At 41.4% G+C, this 21749-nt stretch overlaps 1 protein-coding gene across 1 annotated transcript; it reads left to right on the top strand.

The window, feature by feature from the left end:
• The first annotated feature begins 1350 nt into the window (after nt 1-1350).
• ruvbl2 (RuvB-like AAA ATPase 2) lies at nt 1351-16265 on the top strand. Its single transcript, XM_014195822.2, has 14 exons — nt 1351-1429; nt 1963-2017; nt 2168-2223; nt 2371-2512; nt 9652-9781; nt 9968-10034; nt 10526-10632; nt 10939-11032; nt 11239-11457; nt 11666-11784; nt 14481-14600; nt 14801-14930; nt 15293-15410; nt 15764-16265. Exons 1-14 carry the CDS (start codon nt 1418-1420, stop codon nt 15784-15786), a joined length of 1392 nt encoding a protein of 463 aa, XP_014051297.1. The 5' UTR covers nt 1351-1417; the 3' UTR covers nt 15787-16265.
• Nucleotides 16266-21749: the final 5484 nt, after the last annotated feature.

The following is a 21749-nucleotide window of genomic DNA, read 5'->3' as shown; positions in this document are numbered from 1 at the left end:
CTGACTTTAAGCATACTGTCGTGTGTAGGGGCGGAGCTTATGATTGACAGATACTGCTCCTCCTACCTCTGTGACTGTGCACTCCTCGTAATGAAAAGCTCAACTTTCGAATTGAAGAGACACATTTTACACATTTGAGTCAATTTAACCGATGCTCTTGTCCAGTGGTGGAAAAAGTAGACAATTGTCATACTTGAGTAAAAGTAAAGATACCTTAATAGAAAATGACTCAAGTCACCCAGTAAAATTCTACTTGAGTAAAAGTCTGAAAGTATTTGGTTTTAAATTGACTTGTAATAAAATATACTTGTAACTAAGAGTACACGTTATTGCAAAAATATACTAAAGTATCAAACGTAAAAGTAAAAGTATAAATAATTTCAAATTGCTTATATTAAGGGAACCAGATGGCACAATTGTTTGAATTTTATTTTATGGATAGCCAGGGGCACAATCCGACACTCATTTTCTCATTTACAAACAAAGCATTTGTGTTTAAAGAGTCCGCCAGATGAGAGGCAGTAGGGATGACCAGAGATTTTCTGATGTTGAGTGTGTGAATTGGACCATTTTCCTGTCCTGCTAAGCATTCCAATGTAATGAGTACTTTTGAGTGTCAGGAAAAATGTATGGAGCAAAAAGTACATTGTTTTCTTTAGGAATGTAGTTAAGTAAAATTTGTCAAAAATATAAATAGTAAAGTACAGATACCCCCAAAAAACAACTTAAGTAGTACTTTAAAGTACTTTTACATACGTGCTTTACACCACTGCTCTTATCCTTAGCGTCTTATGGTGCTATTGCCACGTTAACAAAAATTGGGAGCTCGGAAATCTCCGACTTCCGACTTCAGTGCGTTCAAGACAACTGTCAACTCAGGAAAAAACTATTTTCTTTAAAGCATTGAAGTCAGAGTTTTCCGAGTTCCCAATTGTTTTGAACGCAGCATTACAGTTTAGAGCGCATACATTTTTTTCGTAGCCTACATGAAGACGTTAACGCCCGAATATAAACCCCGTAGCTCGAATGTGATATGCGCAGTCACATAATCATTGGCATTATTAGCCTAGGCCTACTAAGCAATGCGATTTTGGCATTCAAATCAAATGTTATTGGTCACATACACGTGTTTAGCAGATGTTATTCGAGGTGTGTTTATGTTATTGGTATTAACTACACAGCCCATTACTTGCACCGACTTTTTATTATACGACTTGTTAATTATATAGTCGAAAATAGAATACAAAAAATCATAGTATTTGGGTAATTTGTAATTCACTTAACTGTTTGAATGTTTTCTTTTATCGCCCGCTCCAATTCGTGGTTTTGCACGCGGAACCTTTCCCATCGATTCAGGTGGCACATCGGATGAATTTTCTCTGTGCACTCATTCAGCAAGCGCCGCATTTTTGCAAACATGGCAGCACAGGTGAGTCGGCATGATGCATTTGTAAAAATAATTAGCAATGTCCTCCCCTCTTCTTGAGACCGTAAACTATAGCAATGATACATTTATTATGCGAATATGTTAGACTTCTTCGCTTTCTCAGGTCCTGCCCTGAACAGGATGATAGTGTTGGGAAGTTATATGAATGAAGCTAGCTAGCTTCCATTAGCTAGCTAACGTGCAACCGTAAGCGTGCTAGCGCTTGCAAACGGTATTGTACCTTTTTACGAGTCGACATAGGAAAAGTGATCAGATTATTGTACTAATATAATGTTATTGCTGCAAAGTTGACTACCAACTTGAGATGCAATGTAATGTTGACAGTTGGCTTATTGAAGAGCCAGCGGTTTACGGTTTGTGCGAACTTTGTTGTGGGTAGGTTATATCACTATGACAACCAATTGACCGACTGAACATATATAGTTAAGTTAATCGTTTCTAAACTTCTCAGCGTTAGTTTACTTGCCAAAACTTACCTCAATAATCAGAACTCAAACGTTATCGCAATGAAACAGATGGCGACTACGAAGGTTCCAGAAGTCCGTGACATCACCAGGATTGAGAGAATCGGTAAGGGCCAAGAAGTAATAACGTAGTAACTCTGCCAAGTCCAGAGATGTGTTTTGCATTGTATTTAGACAAGTATCTAAATCATTAACTCAATATTTCAATTTTTCCACCTCTTACCTGATGTGACTACATTTTTGTATTCCCCTTTAGGAGCTCATTCTCACATCCGTGGGCTTGGGTTGGATGATGCCTTGGAACCTCGTCAGGTAAACAACCAACAACCAAAAATCATAATCAGCCTTTCTCAAACTACTGTGACACCACTCAGACACTTGCCCCATGTTTTGTTGTCCCCCTTACATCATCTGACCTGCTTCTCATTCTCTTCCTTCTCTCTCCTCTCCCCCCTCCAGGTGTCCCAGGGGATGGTTGGCCAGCTGGCGTCCCGTCGTGCAGCTGGTCTCATCCTGGAGATGATTAAAGATGGCCATATCGCTGGCAGGGCTGTCCTGATTGCTGGCCAACCTGGCACTGGGAAAACTGCCATCGCTATGGGTACTGATGGATGGCTTATGTTATTATGTTAAAGATGCACTATGCAGAAATCGCTATGCTGTTTCCTGGTTGCTAAAATTCTAATAATAGTTAGCTTAATTTCAGTTTGACTAAACAAGCAAGTAAAGTGTAGAGAGTCATTGTACTATCTAAACCGCTGTGAAATATATTTTCGTAACCAAGAAAGAAGATTGTATTTTCAGCTGTTTTGAAGCTGGTGTACAAAACCGAAAGTAAAAGACACAAAAACAAAACGTTAGAACGTGAAGCATAGAAATAGCGCACATAGGAAATATATACTTCGGGCCTCCCGAGTGGCGCAGTGGTCTAAGGCGTCACTACAGACCCAGGTTCGATCCCAGGCTGTGTCGCAGCCAGCTGCTACCATGAGGCGGCGCACAATTGGCCTAACGTCGCCCGGATTAGGGGAGGGTTTGGCCGTCCGGGATGATGATGTCCCATCACAATCTAGCGACTCCTTGTGGCGGGCCGGGTGCACGCTTGCGGTCTTCGGCCGCCAGCTGTACGGTGTTTCCTCCGACACATTGGTGTGGCTGGCTTTCCCGGTTAACCTCTCTGGGAAATGTGGGACGCCAACAGCCAGTGAAATAGCAGAGCGCCAAATTCAAAACAACAAATCTCATAATTCAAATTTCTCACACATACAAGTATTATACACCATTTTAAAGATAGACTTCTCATTAATCCAACCACAGTGTCCGATTTCAAAAAGGCTTCACGGCGAAAGCATAGCATTAGATTATGTTAGGACAGCAACTAGACAAGAAAAACCACACAGCCATTTCCAAGCAAGGAGAGGCGTCACAAAAATCGAAAATACAGCTAAAACTAATCACTAACCTTTGATCTTCATGAGATGGCACTCACAGGACTTCATATTACACAATAAATGTTAGTTTTGTTCGATAAAGTTCATCTTTATGTCCAAATACCTCAATTTTGTTCACGTGTTTAGTCCAGCACTCCAAATTCACTTAGCGCGCGAGTTTAGTCCAGACGAAAAGTCAAAATAGTTACATTACTGTTCGTAGAAACATGTCAAACGATGTATAGAATCAATCTTTAGGATGGTTTTATCATAAATATTCAATAATATTCCAACTGGACAATTCCTTTGTCTTTAGAATTGAAAGGCAGCTCGCTCTCATGCGCATGATTGAGCTCATGCCAATTTTCCAGACACCTGACTGAATCAGCTCTTATTCTCTCCCCATTCACAGTAGAAGCCTGAAACAACGTTCTAAAGACTGTTGACATCTAGTGGAAGCCTTAGGAAGTGCAATATGACCCCACAGACACTGTATATTGGATAGGCAATCACTTGAAAAACTACAAACCTCAGATTTCCCATTTCCTGGTTGGATTTTTTTCTCGGGTTTCTGCCTGCCATATGAGTTCTGTTATAATCACAGACATCATTCAAACAGTTTTAGAAACTTCAGAGTGTTTTCTATCCAAATCGACTAATTATATGCATATTTAGCTTTTGGGCCTGAGTAGCCGGCATTTTACTTTGGGCATGCTTTTCATCCAAGCTACTCAATACTGCCCCCCTTTCCTAGAGAAATTAAGCGAGCAGTGTGTCAAATAGCAATGCAGCTTGGCGCAATCCAGCTTGGCACATTGCCACTTCGTGCATTGTAACTACCAATTCGATATCACGAAAAAGGGGTAGAAAAAAATACAGCATCTTAATCTTTTAATGAGAATGACAGATCTGTGAATTTTGTCGGGTCGCCCAAAAAGTTATATTGTTATATTGCAGATTATACCCTGACTACACCGCTCGCGTCGCGTGCACGAGCGTTGCAAAATACATTTAGGAATCTATGTTATTCAATTATTGTACACACACTGCTCGCGCCTGTCAACGAGTATCTGCGTTGCCAAGGGCTGAAATAGAAGTCATTCCTATTTCTGCCACAGATCGCGCTGCAAGTCCTGCCTCTCCCATCTCCTCATTGGTTTATAGAAGCAGGTACCCACGTGGGTGATTGAAAGACGAACTGTTTTGCCGGTAGTCGTGGTAATACTATGAAAGTTTAGATGCCAATCACCATATAAGTTCAAAGATGAAAAAGCCTGGAAGGAGGAGAGATGACTAGAAACGATTCGGTTGACCGTTTTGTGTGGATTAATTGTCGGAGTAGAGGACCATGTGCATTTCAGGTAAAATAACAACCTGATGTTTATATCCCAGGACAAATTAGCTAGCAACAGCAAGCTAGCTAAATAGGACAAGTTAGCTAGCAAGCTAAATAGCCATAAATGTTTAATGCTTTTTGACCTGTCCCCAAATTAATGTCATTGGTTCAGAGTTTGTTTTAATATTTTAATCTGTGTGTCGTGATCGCGTTTGGTGTAGGGGGACAAAATATATTTATGCACCATGGCGCACGCATGCAGCCGGTTTGGGTTCCGGGTTAGGGCTGTCCCCAGCACCAAAAAAATATGCTTTGACCAAAAGTCCTGTTCTTTCGACCAGATGACTTTCGGTCAACCAAGATTTTTTTTAACCGTGCATTTTTCCATATCTAGACATCCTAAAATAATAACAATAAACTATATGCAATGAGCTTTAGTGTCCTAAGTTTTCATAACTGTGACCTTAATTGCCTACTGTCTGTAAGCTGTTAGTGTCTTAACGACCGTTCCACAGGTGCATGTTCATGAATTGTTTATGGTTCATTGAACAAGCATGGGAAACAGTGTTTAACCTCTTACATCTAGACGTTCCGCTAGCGGAACACCTGCTCCAATATCCAATGATGGGCGTGGCGCGAAATACAAATTCCTCTAAAATCCGAAAACTTCAATTTTTCAAACATATGATTATTTTACAGCATTTTAGAGACAAGACTCTCGTTAATCTAACCACACTGTCCGATTTCAAAAAGCTAGCATATAATGTCACAAAAAACAAAACCACAGCTAAATGCAGCACTAACCTTTGATGATCTTCATCAGATGACAACCCTAGGACATTATGTTATACAATGCATGCATGTTTTGTTCAATCAGGTTCATATTTATATCAAAAACCAGCTTTTTTACATTAGCATGTGACGTTCAGAACTAGCATACCCCCCGCAAACCTCCGGTGAATTTACTAAATTACTCACGATAAACGTTCACAAAAAACATAACAATTATTTTAAGAATTATAGATACAGAACTCCTCTATGCACTCGATATGTCCGATTTTAAAATAGCTTTTCGGTGAAAGCACATTTTACAATAATCTCAGTAGATAGCCCGGCATCACAGGGCTAGCTATTTAGACACCGACCAAGTTTAGCACTCACCAAAATCAGATTTACTATTAGAAAAGTTTGATTACCTTTGATGTTCTTCGTCAGAATGCACTCCCAGGACTTCTACTTCAATAACAAATGTTGGTTTGGTCCAAAATAATCCATCGTTATATCCAAGTAGCGGCGTTTTGTTCGTGCATTCCAGACACTATCCGAATGGTAAATAAGGGTCGCCCGCATGGCGCATTTCGTGACAAAAGATTTCTAAATATTTCATTACCGTACTTCGAAGCATGTCAACCGCTGTTTAAAATCAATTTTTATGCCATTTTTCTCGTAAAAAAGCGATAATATTCCGACCGGGAATCTGCGTTTCGGTAAATAGAGGGAAAAACAGAAAGACGGGGGCGGCCAGTGCACGCGCCTAAGCCCACTGTCCCCTGATCGGCCACTTGACAAACGCGATAATGTGTTTCAGCCAGGGCTTTGAATTACGTCATTCAGCTTTTTCCCGGGCTCTGAGAGCCCATTGGAGCCGTAGGAAGTGTCATGTAACAGCAGAGATCCTTTGTAATGGATAGAGATGACAAAGAAAAGAAGGACAAGAAATGGTCAGACAGGGTACGTCCTGTACAGAATCTTCTCAGGTTTTGGCCTGCCAAATGAGTTCTGTTATACTCACAGACACCATTCAAACAGTTTTAGAAACTTTGGAGTATTTTCTATCCAAAGCTAATAATTATATGCATATTCTAGTTTCTGGGCAGGAGTAATAATCAGATTAAATCGGGTATGTTTTTTATCCAGCCGTGAAAATACTGCCCCCTAGCCATAACAGGTTAAACCTTTTACAATTAAGATCTGTGAAGTTATTTGGATTTTTACAACTTACCTTTTTCAGGACCCTGTCTTTCAAAGATGTTTATTTATTATACTTTTTTTCTCCCACTCTTTATATTCTGGTTAGAGCCAGTTTGCGCTGTTCTGTGAAGGGAGTAGTACACAGCGTTGTACGAGATCTTCAGTTTCCTTGCAATTTCTCGCATGGAAAAGCCTTCATTTCTCAGAACAAGAATAAACTGGCGAGTTTCAGAAGAAAGTTATTTGTTTCTGGTCATTTTGACCCTGTAATCGAACCCACAAATGCTGATGCTCCAGATACTCAGTCTAAAGAAGGACAGTTTTATTGCTTCTTTAATCAGTACAACAGTTTTCAACTGTGCTACTATGAATGCAAAAGGGTTTTCTAATGATCAATTAGTCCTTTAAAATGATGAACTTGGATAGCTAACACAACGTGCCATTGGAACACTGGAGTGAGGGTTGCTGATAATGGGCCCCTGTACGCCTATGTAGATATTCCATTAAAAATCAGCCCTTTCCAGCAACAATAGTCATTTACAACATTAAGTGTGTGTGTGTGTGTGTGTGTGTGTGTGTGTGTGTGTGTGTGTGTGTGTGTGTGTGTGTGTGTGTGTGTGTGTGCATACATACATACATACTGTTGAAGTCGGAAGTTTACATACACGTAGGTTGGAGTCGTTAAAACTCGTTATTCAACCACACCAAAACTATAGTTTGTTAACAAAAAAATGGTGGAAAGTCAGTACATCTACTTTGTGCATGACAAAAGTAATTTTTCCAACAATTGTTTAGACAGATTATTTCACTTATAATTCACTGTATCACAATTACAGTGGGTCAGAAGTTTACATAAACTAAGTTGACTGTGCCTTTAAACAGCTTGGAAAATTCCAGAAAATTATGTCATGGCTTTAGAAGCTTCGGATAGGCTAATTGACATAATTTGAGTCAGTTGGAGGTGTACCTGTTGATGTATTTGAAGGCCTACCTTCAAACTCAGTGCCTCTTTGCTTGACATCATGGGAAAATCAAGACATCAGCTAAGACCTCATAAAAAAAATTGTGAACCTCCACAAGTCTGGTTCATCCTTGGGAGCAATTTCCAAACGCCTGAAGGTACCAGGTTCATCTGTACAAACAATAGTACGCAAGTATAAACACCATGGGACCATGCAGTCGTCATACCGCTCAGGAAGGAGACTTGTTCTGTCTCCTAGAGATGAACGTACTTTGGTGCAAATCAATCCCAGAACAACAGCAAAGGACCTTGTGAAGATGCTGGAGGAAACAGGTACAAAAGTATCTATATCCACAGTAAAACGAGTCCTATATCGACATAACCTGAAAGGCCGCTCAGCAAAGAAGTCACTGCTCAAAATCCGCCATCAAAACAGCCAGACTGCGGTTTGCAACTGCACATGGGGACAAAGATGGTGAAATGTCCTCTGGTCTGATGAAACAAAAATTGAACTGGCATCATGAGGGAGGAAAATTATGTGGATATATTGAGCAACATCTTAAGACATCAGTCAGGAAGTTAAAGCTTGGTTGCAAATGGGTCTTCCAAATGGACAGTGACCCCAAGCATACTTCCAAAGTTGTGGCAAAATGGCTGAAGGGCAACAAAGTATTGGAGTGGCCATCACAAAGCCCTGACCTCAATCCTATAGAAAATGTGTGGGCAGAACTGAAAAAGCGTGTGCTAGCAAGGAGGCCTACAAACCTGACTCAGTTACAACAGCTCTGTCAGGAGGAATGTGCCAATATTCACCCTACTTATTGTGGGAAGCGTGTGGAAAGCTAACTGAAACGTTTGACCTATGTTAAACAATTTAATTGCAATGCTACCAAATACTAATTGAGTGTATGTAAACTTCTGACCCACTGGGAATGTGATGAAAGAAATAAAATCTGAAATAAATCCTTCTCTCTACTATTATTCTGACATTTCACATTCTTAGAATAAAGTGGCGATCCTAACTGACCTAGACAGGGAATTTTTACTAGGATTAAATGTCAGGAATTGTGAAACTGAGTTTAAATGTATTTGGCTAAGGTGTATGTAAACTTCCGACTTCAACTGTGTTTGTGTGTGTGTGGACTGCTCGACTAAAACATATACAATCTTGGTTTACCAACAACCTAACCAAACAATCAACCAGTTGACTAATTGGGGGCAGCCATATTGCAGTTTTAAATCTCTGTTGATTACAGCTTTCGGATTTGATGTTATTCAGTTCCTGGTTTTCTTTCTCATCATTCTAATTATTATATTATTATTTTTTTTTCATTAATGGGACTTGCGAAAGAGAATGTCCCCACTTTAAATATTTTAATAATCCTTTCTGACTTTACTGTTATTCAGCACGCTGCTCTTAAGCCGTTTTAAGCTTTAAAAATTTAGACTGGTATTTTTTATTTTTTTTATTTACTTTTAAACTATTAAACTTTTCTACCTTTAAAGAAAACTCGCCAACTTTCATGGGATTTCTTCAACATTCTTAAGGTCTCATTGTTAAAAACACTCAAACAACCAACATTCTATTCACTGTATTAAAAAAAAAAAAAGACAGTTTTACACAAATCAGTTACGTTGACCACCTTCCCAAGACATTAGACAAACTTAGTGGGTGTGGAATCTTAGTCTACTTCTCTGCTTTTCACATCTATAATCATAACAGAAATATTTTCTACCGATCAAACGTTAGATGTTTTAGTAACCGCATTGACTACATTAAAGAAATCACTGACATTTTGACCACTTTCCCAACAAGTTAGAGCGTGTTAAATAGAGCGTTAAATCTTAGTCTGCTTTTCAAATTTTAAATCAGAACACTTCTTCCACGACCACAAATCATTTTTAAAAGCTAACTCAAGTCCCAACATTTTTCTTCATGGTGGCTTATGCATCATCGAAATAGATTTGATAAAAATTATTTGGATTTACCTGTTTATTTGACTCTGTTGATGATGATGGTGATCCCTCTCTTACCTGTCCAGGTATTGCCCAGGCCCTTGGCACAGACACCCCCTTCACAGCCATGGCCGGCAGTGAGATTTTCTCTCTGGAGATGAGCAAGACCGAGGCCCTCAGCCAGGCCTTCAGGAAAGCCATCGGAGTCAGGATCAAGTGAGTTCAGGCTTCTTCTCAGTTTACTTTATTGGCCTAATTTAGGAATTTGTCGTGTTTTTAAGTTAACAATCAACATTTATATACCACAGTGTGTGAGAACGAGGGAATGGAGTATACATTAGCATATCGTTTTGGTATGTTTTTGTTCTCAAATGAATTGATATTCATGGTGTGTGTTTGCAGAGAGGAGACTGAGATCATTGAAGGAGAAGTGGTGGAGATTCAGATTGACAGACCAGCCACTGGAACGGTGAGTTCTGACTCAGCCCCCATCTCAACTCTCTCTTTCTCAGCTCTCTCGCTGTGCTCCGTCTCTCTATGTTTAGTGTGAGTCATACTCATAAGGTGTATATTGGAGAGATGTTCTGATGGTCCAATTGAATTTGAGTCTGTGATTGTCTTCTAATTAGACTCTATCAATCCTTTAGAGAGACAGATTGGTGATAAGAGACGGGTCTGTTAGTATTTAATTTAACAGCAGCAGCCTTATTATAGATGCGTATCACAGTGAAAGGATATTCATTTTAGGGAGTTGATAATATGATTTCTGGTTTGGAATGTTTTGACTGCATTCAATGTTTCATAAGTTATTTAAACTTCAGTGTTCATTCATTGCTCAATACATCACACAGCGCCAGAGTTTTTAGCACACTTGAGTTTAATGTATCAAACTAAATGTTTTGTCACATATACCATATTTCCCACTTCCCAGTACACTTTCTAACCTGTTGTTGCTTGTAGGGTGCTAAAGTGGGTAAGCTGACCCTGAAGACTACAGAGATGGAGACTATCTATGACCTGGGCAGTAAGATGATCGAGAGCCTCAGTAAAGAACGAGTTCAGGCAGGGTGAGTTCTTCTAAAGTGTAGTACACACTCATCATCCACTAAGGGCTGTAGTACACACTCATCACTAGGGGCCGTTGACCATGGTTGTGCTCATTGAGACATAACAATTAAAACAGCGTTAGTTTATTGGACAGGTCCGGGTAGACCCTCCCGGTTTCGGTCGGTTTTCCTTCACTTGGTGCCTAATGAACACGATACAGATCTTTATCCTGCACGCTGTGGTAGTATGACTTTGTTGAGTTCATTCATTCAGCTCTATAAATCCAAAGACTTGACCTAATGTGCTCATCTCCCACTCTTTCCCAGGGATGTAATCACCATTGATAAAGCCACAGGGAAGATCAGCAAGCTGGGCCGCTCCTTCACCAGAGCCAGAGACTACGATGCTATGGGAGCACAGGTACACATTGGTCCTAGGCACTTGTGTTTACAGTGGCGCGATACAACTGAACATTTAATTAAGCTCCACTGAGTTATAGTCAGCAGCACTGCTACCATGACTTTCTCTGCATTAAAGTGAATTTACCATTGCCTAGGATTCATGTTTAATTATGGCTTCTGTGAGAAAAGAAAAAAAAAGAATCTGTTTGCTTTGTGCTCCTCCAGACACAGTTTGTCCAGTGTCCTGAGGGGGAGCTACAGAAGAGGAAGGAGGTGGTGCACACAGTGTCCCTCCATGAGATAGATGTCATAAACAGCCGTACACAGGGGTTCCTGGCCCTGTTCTCTGGTGATACCGGAGAGATCAAGTCTGAGGTCCGCGAACAGATCAATGCCAAGGTGTCTGAGTGGAGGGAGGAGGGCAAGGCTGAGATCATCCCTGGGGTGAGTGAGTGTGTGTGTTTGGTGGTATGCCAGACACAGACTAAGCCTAGTCATGGACTTAAAAAGCTTGCTCAATTCTCCATTGACAGTGCTTTTTAGTCCAGGCCTAGACTTAATCTATGTCTGGGAAAACTGGCCCAAAATGGTCAGTGTTTAATGTTCAATTCAAATCCTTCCTTGACTGAGTTCTTCATTTGTGTCATTCCAGGTGCTGTTCATCGACGAGGTGCACATGCTGGACATGGAGTGTTTCTCTTTCCTGAACCGAGCCCTGGAGAGTGACCTTTCACCTGTCCTCATCATGGCCACCAACAGAGGCATCACACGGTAATTTTCTACCCTATAGTCTTCGACTATCATCTGGGTGTGGATATGGGCCACAGAAAGAACATGATGTTGGTGACATGTTTAGAACCAGCGTAAAGATAAAATATCATTTTGCCAGTGGTCTAAAGGGGCAATATGTGATTGGTTCATCCATTTTTAGAAGTTTAAATAATGATACTGTTTATACCATTGATTCTTGGAAGAATATAACATAGCAGCACCCACTCGTAGCATGCGCTCCAGCAGGTATATCTCACTGGTCACCCCCAAGGCCAATTCCTCCTTTGGTCATCTTTCCTTCCAGTTCTCTGCTGCCAATGACTGGAACGAACTGCAAAAATCTCAAACTGGAAACACTTACCTCCCTCACTAGCTTTAAGCACCAACTGTCAGAGCAGCTCACAGATCACTGCACATGTACATAGCCCATCTGTAAACAGCCCATCTATCTACCTACCTCATCCCCATACTGTATTTATTTATTTATTTATCTTGCTCCTTTGCACCCCAGTATCTCTACTTGCACATTCATCTTCTGCACATCTACCATTCCAGTGTTTAATTGCTATATTGTAATTACTTCGCCACCATGGCCTATTTATTGCCCTAACTTACTTCATTTCCACTCAGGGTATATAGACTTTTTGTTTTTTTTGTTCTACTGTATTATTGACTGTATGTTTGTTTTACTCCATGTGTAACTCTGTGTTGTTATATGTGTCGAACTGCTTTGCTTTATCTTGGCCAGGTCGCAGTTGCAAATGAGAACTTGTTCTCAACTAGCCTACCTGGTTAAATAAAGGTGAAATAAAAATAAAAAAGTCTAGCCTCATTAGTTTAGAACCCAAAATATAAGCTTGTTTTACTCCATAGTTTGTGAACAATGGGTCAATCGTATATGATTTCAATCCATTTCTGACTGACACCTCTTTTGATTTGAACGAAACCTTCCATACATGTTTGCCCGTGATAGAAGTGGTCAGAAAGTTACTTTTTGGACCTGAATGACAACATTCAGGAGAGTGCTCAAAGTTGACCCATTTTGCATACCCTACCATGAGACATCCATGTCTTCATCACTGAAGAAGATAAACAGTTAGGTTTGATATCATTTGAAGGTTTTTGAACAGGGTAATCAGACTATTTTAGAATTTCTTGAATTGTAATTCTTTTATCAAAATGTATTATTTTTTTTACCTTTTAATATCCATGATCTAAAAATGTTCGTTCATATACAGTTCCGTGAAAAAGTATTTGCCCCCTTTCAGATTTTTTAAATATTTGAGCATATTTTTTTACAGTGAATGTTATCAGGTCTTCAACCAAAACCTAATATTAGATAAAGGGAACCTGAGTGAACAAATAACATAAATGTGATACTTAAAAACAAAGTTATGCAACATCCAATGCCCCTGTGTAAAAAGTAATTGCCCCCTTACATTCGATAACAGGTTTTAATGACTGCAACCAAACGCTTCCTGTAGTTGATCAGTCCCACATCGCTGTGGAGGAATTTTGGCCCACTCTTCCATGCAGAACTGCTTTAACTCAGACATTTGTTGGTTTTCGAGCTTGTTTCAGTTCCTGCCACGACATCTCAATTTGGGTTAAGGTCTGGACTTTGACTAGGCCATTCCAAATTTTGAAATGTGTCTTCTTTGGCTTGTCTTTCGAATCATTGTCTTGCGGCAATTCAGCTATCGGACGAATGGCCTGACATTCTCCTTAAGAATTTTCTGATGGAGCCTCCCGAGTGGCGCAGAGGTCTAAGGCAGTGCTAGAAGCGTCACTACAGACCCGGGTTCGATCCCAGGCTTTGTCCCAGCCGGTTGCGACCGGGAGACCCATTAGGCTTAGCACAATTGGCCCAGCGTCGTCCGGGTTAGGGGAGGGTTTGGTCGGCCGGGATGTCCTTCTCCCATCGCGCTTTAGCGACTCCTTGTGGCGGGCCGGGTGCATGCACACTAACTTTGGTCACCAGCTGTACGGTGTTTCGTCCAACACATTGGTGCGGCTGGCTTCCGGATTAAGCGAGCAGTGTGTCAAGAAGCAGTTTGGCTTGGCAGGGTTGTTTCGGCGGACACATGGCTCTCGACCTTCGCCTCTCCCGAGTCTGTACAGGAGTTGCACTGATGGGACAAGACTGTAACTACCAATTGTATATCACGGGGAAAAGGGGTACAAATTTTTATTAAATAATTCTGATGCAGAGCTGAATTCATGGTTCCTTCAATGATGGAAAGTTTTCCAAAGGTAGCAAAGCATCTCCAAACCATGAGGTTGTTACTGTAGAATTCAATGTTTTGGTTTTCGCGAGACATAACGGGGCCCATGTCGTCCAGTACTACCACGGGCAAATATGTATGGAAGGTTTTGTTCAAATCAATAGGGATGTTGTCAGAAAGTGATTGAATTCATATAGAACGACCCCGATGAAATTGTAAACAAACACTGTATAGCCTCAAACATGGTTAACTATGATATCATGGATGGTCCTTACATCGATAGCCCTGTCTATGAATTTGAGATTGATTACATTTCTCCAGCCCCATCCCTCAGCTGTTTACTGAAACAGAGGTGGGGTGGTGAACGCTTTATTGTTTGGACTGCAGATTGTCCCTTTAAAGTAGTGCTTCTCAAGAACTTTCCTTGGCCTCAAACCGTATGTGTGGTAAATACCTTCTCTGTTTTGTCAGTATCCGAGGCACCAACTACCAGAGTCCCCATGGTATCCCCATAGATCTACTGGACCGCCTCCTCATCATTGCTACCTCCCCCTACACTGAGAAAGAGACACGGCAGATCCTCAAGATCCGGTGAGAATCACCCCTCTAACACTCCAAGCCTGTGCTTTAGCAAGCAAACAAGCTGCACCATGACTTACATGATTAAGTTTGCAGACAATTTTCAAATCACTTTGCAGACTATGTTCAAGGCGGATTCCGGATGAAAACCTATTCCCATATTGGACTGAAACACCATCTGAAATATGTTTATATTCCGTGTCCCTGTCCAGGTGTGAAGAGGAGGATGTGGAGCTGAGTGAGGAGGCTCACACTGTACTGACACGTATCGGCCAGGAGACATCGCTGCGTTACGCCATCCAGCTCATCAGCACCGCAGGCCTGGTGTGTCGCAAGCGCAGGGTGAGTCTCAGCCAATTCATTCATATACACACTTACCTAGTGAGGCACGGGGTGAGCCAAGCCTCTCACATCCATACACACACTGATGTAAGAATTACTCTGAATTCTCTCTGCATTCCAAACAGTCACATAGTATGCATTCTCATGTTTGTTTCTCCTTATATATCGTTATTTTGCCTGCTTCATTGTTTAATGCAATTATATTAATTCAAGTCTGATTCATTTATTGAAAGACAGAACTAGCAGATAGCTGGGCAGGGCACCCCTAGTCTCCCTGATTACGGCTTTCTTGCTGTGGAACCATTTCTATGTTGATGCTGGGAGTTGCCAGTGCTTGATAGATGTTTGTGCTTCTCTCTCAGGGAACGGAGGTGCAGGTGGAGGACATTAAGAGGGTCTACTCTCTCTTCCTGGATGAGTCCAGATCCTCACAGTACATGAAGGAATACCAAGATTCCTTCCTTTTCAATGAAACAACACGTGAGTCTGCTGTTCATCTGTCTGTTTGTCATAGAGCAGTGTTTCTTAATCCTGGTCCTGGGGACCCAAAAGGGTGCATATTTGTTTTTGCCCTAGCACTACACACCTGATTCCACTCAGACCCAGTTCCAAAGCTGATGAAGTTCTTGTATTGTGTGAGATGTACATTTTGATTCTTAAAGCAACTTTGATAGAAGTTGGAAAGTGTTTTCACTAAGTTGACAAGGTCATAAAATGCTACTACGTGAACAGATGCCTAACCTACATCTATGGGAAATGCACCTCATAGATGTACTTTGAGGGCAGGTGTAATGGGTGTAGTGACTCTTACTGTATCTCCTTTTGATTTTCAGAACCTACAATGGACACCTCTTAATTGATACCGACTGCAGATCATTTTTATAGCACGTTCTCCTGTGAAGTTCTTCTGTTTTTTGTTTTGTTGCCATACTCCATTTCTCTGATACTGTGTTGACTTAGCTTTGTCTTTAAATGCCGTTTATTGTTTCATGGAGTTTAAATGTACATGAAACCTACTTTTTGATTAATGTTTTTCTCATAGATTTTATGTATTTGCCTAAAATGTAGTGTTGTCATGCATTGATTTACAACGCTTAGCTTCATGAAACAAAGGCAATGTAGATGTTGCCAATGTTCTTTTAAAGAGTTGAGTAAAATGTTTTTGATTTGAAAGAAATACATTTTCTCTGTCACAAAGACCTCAAGTGCTATGTACAGTACATCCACCTTCTCCCTACTACAAAGCTAGCCTCATGGGGTACCCCTTTTGTTACATCAGGATGTGGTGTGCGTTTTTTTTTTTTGTGAAATAAAATGAGGATCTCAAAGACTGAAGTTGGCACCGCCTCTTTCGTCTGTGCATCTCTGTACTGTAGATGGCAGTGAAGGACCATGTCTCATCCTGGCACATCTCCGAAGCACAAGGGCTCGTTACAGGTTCTTCATTAGAGCTGTAAATTGCCATAGACCTCACAATATATTATCACAGTACTTGGGTGCTGATACCAGTGGTGGAAAAAGTACCCAATTGTCATAGTTCAGTAAAAGTAAAGATACGTTAATAGAAAATGACTGAAGTGAACGTCACCCAGTAAAATACTACTTGAGTAAAAGTATTTGGGTTTTAAATATACTTAAGTATCAAAAGTAAATGTAATTCATAAAATGTACTTAAGTATCAAAATTAAAAGTGTAAATCCTTTAAAATTCCTTGCTAAGCAAATCAGACGGCACCATTTCTTGTTTTTTTTACATTTACGGATAGCCAGGGGCACACTCCAACACTCAGACAATTTACAAACAAAGCATTTGTGTTTAGTGAGTCTGCCAGATCAGAGGCAGTAGGGATGACCAGGAATGTTCTCTTTATAAGTGCTTGAATTGGACCATTATCCTGTCCTGCTAAGCATTCAAAATGTAACATTTTGGCTGTCAGGGAAAATGTATGGAGTAAAATGTACATTATTTCCTTTAGGAATGTAGTGAAGTAAAAGTTATCAAGAAATAGTAAAGTACAGATGGCAAAAAAACCGACGTAAGTAGTACTTGAAAGTATTTTTACTTAAGTACTTTACACCACTGGCTGATACAATATGTATTATGATTTGATGTTCCGAACCTACTGCTCACTGTTTGCAGCAGAGAGGTGAGAGCTCATGAGAAAATGTGTTTATCAGTCATGGAAATAAAAGTGCTGAAAAGGATGACAAATACTGAAGTTTTGGCGCAGGTACAGCCGACTAGCGCTTGCTAATGCTACCTAGCAAAAAATAAAATATATATAGTGTGTTATGTTACTATCGATTTTGTTTTATCACTATTCATTATAGATGTTAATTGAAGTCTATACTTTGATTCATGTGTTGGCATTTAATTACTGATTAATAACAAGTGGATGGAGGTTTACTATATTTGGTTTGTGTTGCAAAGCGCATAGTATCTACTGTGATATGAGAAAGACCCTTCATAATGGGCCAAGACTAGGTAACATTCTAAAGGAAATTGCTTAAATTGAATTAAATCTGTACTAACTATGAAGTTAGTATTGAATCCATTATTTCATGTAATCCAGTTTGTAAAGGCAAGACATGATCTTAGTTGTGGTTTTGATCTTTGATTTGAGGTATGGTATATAAGGTTTTACCCATGTAGTTAAATTGACCCCCACTACCTTCAGAGATATTGTGAATTGATAGACTGACACAGGGATGCTTTAAGATGGTCCAACTGAGGATTATTTGGCGATTTTCTTTAGAATTTTAGGACCCGTGCAGGTATCCCAATTTTTTTGGAGGGGGGATGAAATATTGAACCTGGCCTTAACATTATAAGCCTATAGAAATGCATTGAATGACAGATTCAGAAATGGAAAAGCGGTCCAAAAATAAAGAACTGTTTGGAAGTGTCTGTCCTATATCTAAAAGAAATAAGGTCATGATTTTTCTAATAAAATTTAACTGGAATTACTATCCGTTCACCTTTGGATGTGGAAATGCCCCATCCACTTCCATTCAATTTTCGGCCCGGTACCGGGTTACTTCCAAATGAGTCCCTTGACACTTGTACAGTAAAATCGTACAGCAAAATGGAGAACACTCTTTCCATTGAAAACGCTACAGACATTTTCGTTAGAAGACCGATTTTCTGGGTATCTCCTGGTCTGACGAACCTGCGCTGTGGAAGGCTGACATCGGTGGATTGAGACACCCTGCAAAAAAATAAACATGTAGTTTAAACAGATATTTTTTATGGGGATTTTTTATGACGTTAATTACATTTCCGCGGGGTCACGGACATCGAATATGGTGCCAGTGTGTTAAAAAATAACCATGCGGAACAAAGGGCCGTACTGCTTTGAGCTGAAAGAGGAATTGGGTAAAAAAGATAATCCTGGAACCTACAAATTTATTGGGAGGAAGGGGGGCATACGGGAGACAGTGAAGGAAGACGTCTGACCGACTGGATGGCAGGGAGGGAGTCAAAGGGGGAGACACTGACAGGCTGGCTGCGAGGGAGGCAGAGGGGGGGACAGTGGGTGGTGAATGGGTGTGGAGCGGTTTCAAGGATGAGGTAAGGGTAGGTCTTGGAGTGTGTTGTAAGCTATAGGGTTTCCCCAGTGTCCATCTGAGATAAGGGTACAACTCTAAACCAACCATTAACATTCCACAGTGAATGGCTCAGTCAGCACTAACATAAATGGTAATGATGGGAATTATTTACAGAGAGAGGGATCTCCTGGTCAGGGCTCAGAATAAAGAACATCAGTAAGAAAATAGTACACAGATAAGAACATACTGAGTATACAAAACATTAACACCTGTTCTTTCCATGACATAAACTGCCCAGGTGTATCAAATGGGGGGGGGATCAATTTAAATTATCCGGTGGCGATTTTATGAATTGTTAAGCAGTCTTCTGGCTTGGGGTAGAAGCTGTTGAGGAGCCTTTTGGTCCTAGACTTGCCACTCCGGTAGCAGAGAGTTTCTGACAATTTTATGGGCTTTCCTCTGACACTGCCTATTATATAGGTCCTGGATGGCAGGAAGCTTGGCCCCAGTGATGTACTGGGCCGTTCGCACTACCCTCTGTAGCGCCTTACGCTCACATGCTGAGCAGTTGCCATACCAGGCGGTGATGCAACCGGTCAGGATGCTCTCGATGGTGCAGCTGTAGAACCTTTTGAAGATCCGGGGACTCATGCCAAATCTTTTCAGTCTCCTGAGGGGGAATAGGTTTTGTCGTGCCCTCTTCACGACTGTCTTGGTGTTTTTGGACCATGTTAGTTCGTTGGTGATGTGGACACCAAGGAACTTGAAGCTCCCAACCTGCTCCAATACAGCCCCGTCGATGAGAATGGGAGTTTGCTCGGTCCTCTTCCTATAGTCCACAATCATCTACTTTGTCTTGATCACGTTGAGGGAGAGGTTGTTGTACAGGCACCACACGGTCAGGTCTCTGACCTACTCCCTATAGGCTGTCTCATCGTTGTCGGTGATCAGGCCTACCACTGTTGTGTCATCGGCAAACTTAATGATGGTGTTGGAGTCGTGCCTAGCCATGCAGTCATGAGTGAACAGGGAGTACAGGAGGGGACTGAGCACGCACCCCTGAGGAGACCCTGTGTTGAGGATCAGCGGGGCGGATGTGTTGTTACCTACCCTTACCACCTGGGGGCGGCCGGTCAGGAAGTCCAGGATACAGTTGCAGAGGGCGGTGTTTAGTCCCAGGGTCCTTAGCTTAGTGATGAGCTTCGAGGGCACTATGGTGTTGAACACTAAGCTGTAGTCAATGAATAGCATTCTCACATACAGTGGGGAGAACAAGTATTTGATACACTGCCGATTTTGCAGGTTTTCCTACTTACAAAGCATGTAGAGGTCTGTAATTTTTATCATAAGTACACTTCAACTGTGAGAGACGGAATCTAAAACAAAAATCCAGAAAATCACATTGTATGATTTTTAAGTAATTCATTTGCATTTTATTGCATGACATAAGTATTTGATATATCAGAAAAGTAGAACTTAATATTTGGTACAGAAACCTTTGTTTGCAATTACAGAGATCATACGTTTCCTGTAGTTCTTAACCAGGTTTGTACACACTGCAGCAGGGATTTTGGCCCACTCCTCCATACAGACCTTCTCCAGATCCTTCAGGTTTCGGGGCTGTCGCTGGGCAATACGGACTTTCAGCTTCCTCCAAAGATTTTCTATTGGGTTCAGGTCTGGAGACTGGCTAGGCCACTCCAGGACCTTGAGATGCTTCTTACGGAGCCACTCCTTAGTTGCCCTGGCTGTGTGTTTCGGGTTGTTGTCATGCTGGAAGACCCAGCCACGACCCATCTTCAATGCTCTTACTGAGGGAAGGAGGTTGTTGGTCAAGATCTCGTGATACATGGCCCCATCCATCCTCCCCTCAATACGGTGCAGTCGTCCTGTCCCCTTTGCAGAAAAGCATCCCCAAAGGATGATGTTTCCACCTCCATGCTTCATGGTTGGGATGGTGTTCTTGGGGTTGTACTCATCCTTCTTCCTCCAAACACGGCGAGTGGAGTTTAGACCAAAAAGCTCTATTTTTGTCTCATCAGACCACATGACCTTCTCCCATTCCTCCTCTGGATCATCCAGATGGTCATTGGCAAACTTCAGACGGGCCTGGACATGCGCTGGCTTGAGCAGGGGGACCTTGTGTGCGCTGCAGGATTTTAATCCATGACGGCGTAATGTGTTACTAATGGTTTTCTTTGAGACTGTGGTCCCAGCTCTCTTCAGGTCATTGACCAGGTCCTGCTGGTCCTACCAGGTCCTACCTTCCTCATGATCATTGATGCCCCATGAGGTGAGATCTTGCATGGAGTCCCAGACCGAGGGTGATTGACCGTCATCTTGAACTTCTTCCATTTTCTAATAATTGCGCCAACAGTTGTTGCCTTCTCACCAAGCTGCTTGCCTATTGTCCTGTAGCCCATCCCAGCCTTGTGCAGGTCTACAATTTTATCCCTGATGTCCTTACACAGCTCTCTGGTCTTGGCCATTGTGGAGAGGTTGGAGTCTGTTTGATTGAGTGTGTGGACAGGTGTCTTTTATACAGGTAACGAGTTCAAACAGGTGCAGTTAATACAGGTAATGAGTGGAGAACAGGAGTGCTTCTTAAAGAAAAACGAACAGGTCTGTGAGAGCCGGAATTCTTACTGGTTGGTAGGCGATCAAATACTTATGTCATGCAATAAAATGCAAATTAATTACTTAAAAATCATACAATGTGATTTTCTGGATTTTTTAGTTTCCGTCTCTCACAGTTGAAGTGTACCTATGATAAAACATTACCAACCTCTACATGCTTTGTAAGTAGGAAAACCTGCAAAATCGGCAGTGTATCAAATACTTGTTCTCCCCACTGTAGGTGTTCCTTTTGTCCTGGTGGAAAAGGGCAATGTGGAATGCAATAGAGATTGCATCATCTGTGGATCTGTTGGGGCGGTATGCAAATTGTAGTGAGTCTAGGGTTTCTGGGATAATGGTGTTGTGAGCCATGAGCAGCCTTTCGAAGCACTTCATGGCTACAGACATGAGTGCTACAAGTCGGTATTAATTTGCCTAAATGAATACACTCCACTCGTTGCCTGATCCTCACAAGACACCCCAATCTCCTTCCGCGAAACCTGTGTTTCTTTCTCCTGCGAATGACGGGGATGAGGGCCTTTTCGGGTGTCTGGCTGGGCCCCTCAAGGACATTCAGAGACTTGTCCTGATGCCACTCCTGTGTTGTCTTGGCTGTGTGCTTAGGGTTGTTGTTCTGTTGCAAGGTGAACCTTTG

The sequence above is a fragment of the Salmo salar genome, chromosome ssa04 (assembly GCF_905237065.1).
Source record: "Salmo salar chromosome ssa04, Ssal_v3.1, whole genome shotgun sequence".
NCBI lineage: Eukaryota > Metazoa > Chordata > Actinopteri > Salmoniformes > Salmonidae > Salmo > Salmo salar.
This window is presented reverse-complemented; position numbering and strand designations above follow the sequence as displayed.